This window comes from Acinonyx jubatus, chromosome E1, assembly GCF_027475565.1.
Source record: "Acinonyx jubatus isolate Ajub_Pintada_27869175 chromosome E1, VMU_Ajub_asm_v1.0, whole genome shotgun sequence".
In the NCBI taxonomy this organism is placed as follows: Eukaryota; Metazoa; Chordata; class Mammalia; order Carnivora; family Felidae; genus Acinonyx; species Acinonyx jubatus.
The window spans coordinates 56,520,174-56,525,074 of record NC_069397.1 but is presented as its reverse complement, the minus strand read 5'-3'; the positions used below and the strand labels follow the sequence as shown (position 1 = coordinate 56,525,074).

General features: G+C 60.1%; 1 protein-coding gene across 1 annotated transcript; it reads right to left on the bottom strand.

The window, feature by feature from the left end:
- Positions 1–1,657: 1,657 nt before the first annotated feature.
- Positions 1,658–4,397, bottom strand: LOC128313409 (uncharacterized). The gene is made up of 3 exons (XM_053211853.1): positions 4,393–4,397; positions 2,810–4,278; positions 1,658–2,553 (listed from the first exon to the last, which is right to left on the bottom strand). The coding sequence occupies exons 1-2, from the start codon at positions 4,395–4,397 to the stop codon at positions 3,198–3,200; spliced, it is 1,086 nt and encodes a 361-aa protein (XP_053067828.1). The 3' UTR covers positions 1,658–2,553; positions 2,810–3,197.
- Positions 4,398–4,901: the final 504 nt, after the last annotated feature.

Below are 4,901 nucleotides of genomic sequence, written 5' to 3'. Positions count from 1 at the left end.
GGCCTCGCTCTCCTCCTGCGTGTTCTCATCGCATGAGCCAACCTCTGTCCCGTGGCCTTGGGCCGCTTACCTTGGCTTTCCACGGTCCTGACTAGCAGTTATTAGCTGAGGGCACGGGGCCATTTTCCTTGGGGGTTCAGTTAACGGGGCGCACGGGGCTCAGGTGGTTAAGCGGCCGGCTCGGTTTGGGCTCAGGTCATGATCTCCCAGTTTGTGGGTTCGAACCCCACGTTGGGCTCAGTGCTGATGGTGCAGGGCCTGCTTGCTCCCTCTCTCTCTCTCTCAAAATAAATAAATAACCTTAGAAAAAAAAAAGAAAATAGAGTCAATGGCAGCAACACCACCTGCTTACGGTTGTCGTGCTGCCGTCTATAAAAGATACTGAACGGAAGTACCTAGTTAAGCGCGCAGGAAGCTACAAAGTAACACCTTGGTAGCAGGTGGCTCGGAGTCGCCTTAACCCCACGAATAGGCACGAGACTGCTCCGACTCACCAGGAAAACCCTAAGGACTGAACAACCAGCCTTAGCTGGACTGAGACCGAACGCCCATGTCATGGGGGGCAGAGACCCTCTCCCTCTCCAGGGCCAACACAGCTCAGCAGCATCTGTGGACACATCCTAAGGTGACCCCAGGGTGTCCCACCCTCTGTGATTCCCTCTTGGTGAGTGCAGTCCGGAGCTGGGACTGGGGTCTCAGGAACAGACCATGGCGAAGGGGACAGGATGTTACTCCACGGTTATAGTACGTCATGTAAGGCTCCCTCTTGGCCGACTGGAAGGAGAACGTCCCCCTGCTGGCTTGATGAAGGGAGCGCCAGGGTGGGGGTCAGGGACTGGGGCCTCTAAACTTGAAGGTGGCCTCCAGCCTCCAGCCAGCAAAACCCCCAGGCCCTCGGTCACACGGCTGCAAGGAAGTGAGTCCTGCCAATAACTGCAAAGAGCGAGGAAGCAGGCCTTCCTCGGCTGAGGCTTCAGAGGAGGACACAGCCCAGCCGCCGCCTAACTGCAGCCCTGTGAGTAAGCAGAGGACCCGGCTGCGCGGTCCCCAGACCTCTGACCTCACGCACCTGCACGGTGACAGACGCGCGCGTGGTTTAAGCCACTGAACGTGCGGGAATTGGTCACACGGCGTGGAAAACACGGCGTCCTGCTGGGGTCTGAGGCGTCAGAAGGAAGAGGCACCAGCAGGGACAAAAGGCCAAGACCCTCTTCTCACTGAGTTGGGTTGCACTTTCCAGGGCCCGTTGGTAACTTCAGCTGAGTTACGACTCGCCCCTGACTTGGTTCAATGTAGGATCGCTGGGGCCATCTTGGAGACCGGCCGCCACACGCGGATGGCAGTGAGGACAGAGGCTGGTGGGGGCTTGGAGAGGACTACGGAAGGGAGAGTGGGACAGTTGGAAAGTGAGGAAATTCCCTGAGCATACTCCCAAGGCCCTCGGGTGTGGGGCTACCCCCAGCCCCCCTCCTTACGTGGCTCAGGGAATGAGCTGGGACAAGAAAATGAGTCTTGCTTCTCCAAACCGGGCCCCGGACCCCGGGGGAACCGGGGCCCTGCAGGAAGGGGCAGGCCCCAGCTGCTTGCTCCCCTCTCTGAGCTTCTGCCTTGATGCAAGTGAGGCTTATCTGCTCCTTTAAGTTAGAGATGGGGGGGCCTTTGGGGCGCAGGGTGGCTCAGTCGGTTAAGCGCCTACTTCAGCTCAGGTCACGATCTCGAAGTTCGTGAGTTCGAGCCCCGCGTCGGGCTCTGTGGCTGACGGCTCCGAGCCTGGAGCCTGCTTGGGATTCTGTGTCTCCCCCTCTCTCTACCCCTCCCCCACTCACCTTCTGGGTGTCTCTCTCTCTCTCTCTCTCTCTCAAAAATAAACATTAAAATAATTTTAGAGGCCTGGGGAGGCCAGATAGAGACTGCATGCAGCTGTCGACCAGGCCCTTTACAGCATTCTCCCACCGAAACTTTGAATGACTCTCACACGGGGTGCCGTCCACCCACGTCATCCAGATGAGGAAACTGAGGCTCGGAAGTCCCATGGCAAGTGGGGAAGAAGCCTTCTGATGCCTCGGAGGGTCGCGTCAAGGCTCCTGCACCCAGGGCCTCCTTCCCTGGCTGAGCAGGGAGCCAGGGGAGGAAAGAGGGAAGGAAATGATCCGGGAGGTCAGTGCCTGGCAGGGGGTGTAGGGCTATGGCTGGGGGGGCTGAGCCTGGAAGAGGGCTGGAAACCCTGCTCAAGCCATCTGAGACCCCAGCTCTGACACCACCGGCCGGCTCACTGGCTGCCAGCCCTCCCCCCATTGATCTGGAGAGTTCAGGCTCACATCGCTGGCTGCACAGGCTTCCTGGAACCATCCTGCTGTCTCCTTTGGGGCTAGCCCAACCTGGCTGCGGTCGGGAGGCCCCCACAATGGGAGAAGGAGGCACCCCTAAAGCCAGCCAGGTGCTCAGATCTCCTCTGTCCGATGAAAGGCCCTGGGCTCTGAGTCCTGGAGAAGGTCCTTGTGGTCTGGTGGGAATGGCAGGGCCAGCTTTGAGCAGGCAAGAAAGCCTGTGGACCTAGAACTCCAACAGGAAGAACAAGATAAGCTCTGGGTCAGGCAGATCAGGTGGACTGAATGTGCCCCACGAGAGGATTCTGGAAGGGCAGATGGGGAGAGGTGCAGAAGTCAGAAAAAGCTGAGGAATCCCCTGCAAAGCCCAGGGGGGGCTGCTCCTGCCATTACACCAAGCTCGCTGCCCCCCCCCCCCCGGGTGCCACCTATGTGTCCTCGCCATGGCCCGGTGAGGGGCCTTATCCCCACTCCTCGCTTACCAGCAGTGACAGGTGGGGCCGCTTTTCCACTTCACTCCCTGGACCCAGGGGTTGCAGATCCAAAATCCCATCTGTATGTTGACATCCGGGGGGACACCGGCACGGTGCACCCCTCTGTGCGCCCCCAGGCCCTTCACACTGGCCTGCATATCCTGGGATACTTGGGCAAGCTCAAGTCTATGACCCCTGGTCTCTGCAGTCTGGGTGCGCGCACGCGCGCGCACACACACACACACACACACACGGGTTCCCGCACCCAGGTCACCTGACCTCTCAGAACCGCACAGGGAAAGGTGATCCTTGCTCCCCGAGAGCCCAGCTACCTTCACGGCATCCTGCCCACCCCACCCCCCTGCCACCCATCTCAACTGCTGTCCCCAACTACAGCTCAAGTGCCCCAAACATGGGCATGACGGCACCCAGGCTCAAGGCAGGCCACGGCTGGGACCTCTGCAGAGCCTGCCTGGAAATAGGAGGCCAAAGAATGCAGTGGGCAGCTTGGCAGAGGGACAGACGGAGCCACCGGGCTTCCAGTAACACGCTGGCCCTGCCCTGACCTCGCCCACCGGCTCAGGGACTCAGCCAATAGATGCCCGGTCCTGGGCTCCAGCCCCCAGCAGCGCCAGGCCCAACACAGCTGCTGGAGGGCCCTCCTGGTCACCACCCCTTGCCCCCGGCGACAGCACGACTGGAACGGGATCCCTGGCCTCTCAGGGTTCCAGCCGTGCCGGGAAGGGGGTATCTTTAGTTTCCCTTCCTGGAAGCCCACTGGCTCCAATCCCACGTGGCCCAGCAGCCTCGCCTCCAAGCCCAGGCCACCTCCCCCTCCAGCAATAGCTCCCAAGGAGAGGAGCAGCCGCTGGAGAAAGGCCTGCCTGGCCAGTCCGTCCCCGGGGTTAGGCCCCCATGCCCAGCTTGAACGGCCCAGCCAGGCCTCCTGGGTCCCCTCCTGAACCCTGCTCGCTCGGGGGGTGTTGGCCCAAAGACACCTCACCCACGCTCGAATCAGAGGACCTTCGATAACGTCAAGGCGAGTCCCTTGCCAGAGGAGGAGACCGAGGTCCAGAGAGAAGAGGGCAGTGGCATGGGGTCCCAGAGAGAGTGGCAACCAGGGCAGGACAAGACCCGCGGCTGTTCCTGACACACCAGCGTGTTTTCCCGACACCAGGCTGCGAATCACGAAATGACCCGGGTGGGGGACTCCTCGATCGCACGACTTCCGGGGTGCAGGGACGGGCAAAGCCGTTGCAACCGTTTTGGGAAGAGCTGGAGTCCAGGAAACTGAAAGGCAGTAGGGCCACTGGGAGCAGCCGGAGGAGAGGGGGCTTGAGTGCCCAGAGGGGAGAAAAAGGCCAGATGAGAAACAGCACCCACCTGTGGGGCCTCTCCCAGGAGGAGGGCCGGGGACAGGACAGGTGATAAGACACTGAGTCAGCAACGGGCCAGGAGAGGGCTGGCAGGATCTCAAGCTGCAGGGTGGCCCCGGGGCCTTGGGAACTGGGTGAGAGGGCAGTGAGCCCCTGACCCAGGAATGAAAGCGGTCAGGTCGGGCCTGATCTCATTTCCTGGACACGAAGACACACAGCATGGACTGTTCAACCGAGACTGGGTGGGGGGGAGGGGAAGACTGGAAAAGTCTGCTGTCTGTCTGCCCCCAGGGGCTCAGGGTTTGGGTCAGGGGAGAAGGCGGAGAGGGCAGGCAAGACGACAAACAAGTAACGACACAGAGACTTAAACCATAATTATATTCATTGTTTATATATAACAGAAAAATCCAGAGGCTAGGGGTTTCCAGAGCTGGTTGGCCCTTCAAGGATGTTGGCAAAGGGCCAGTTCCTTCTGCCCTTTCATGTCACCAGGTTAGGGCGACTAATTATCCTGTTGCCCAGGACTTTTCCAATTTTAGTGCTGGAAATCCTGCATCCCGGGAGTCACATCCAGACTTGTGGTCACCCCAGCACTGGAGATGGTGCTCCTCGTGGGCACAAAACGGCTGCCGCAGCTCCAAGCATCACACCCTTACAAGACAGGGCACTAAGCAAGAGGAAACGGGGTGCAAACAAAACATTTCTCTCTGAGCCTCCCAGAAGCC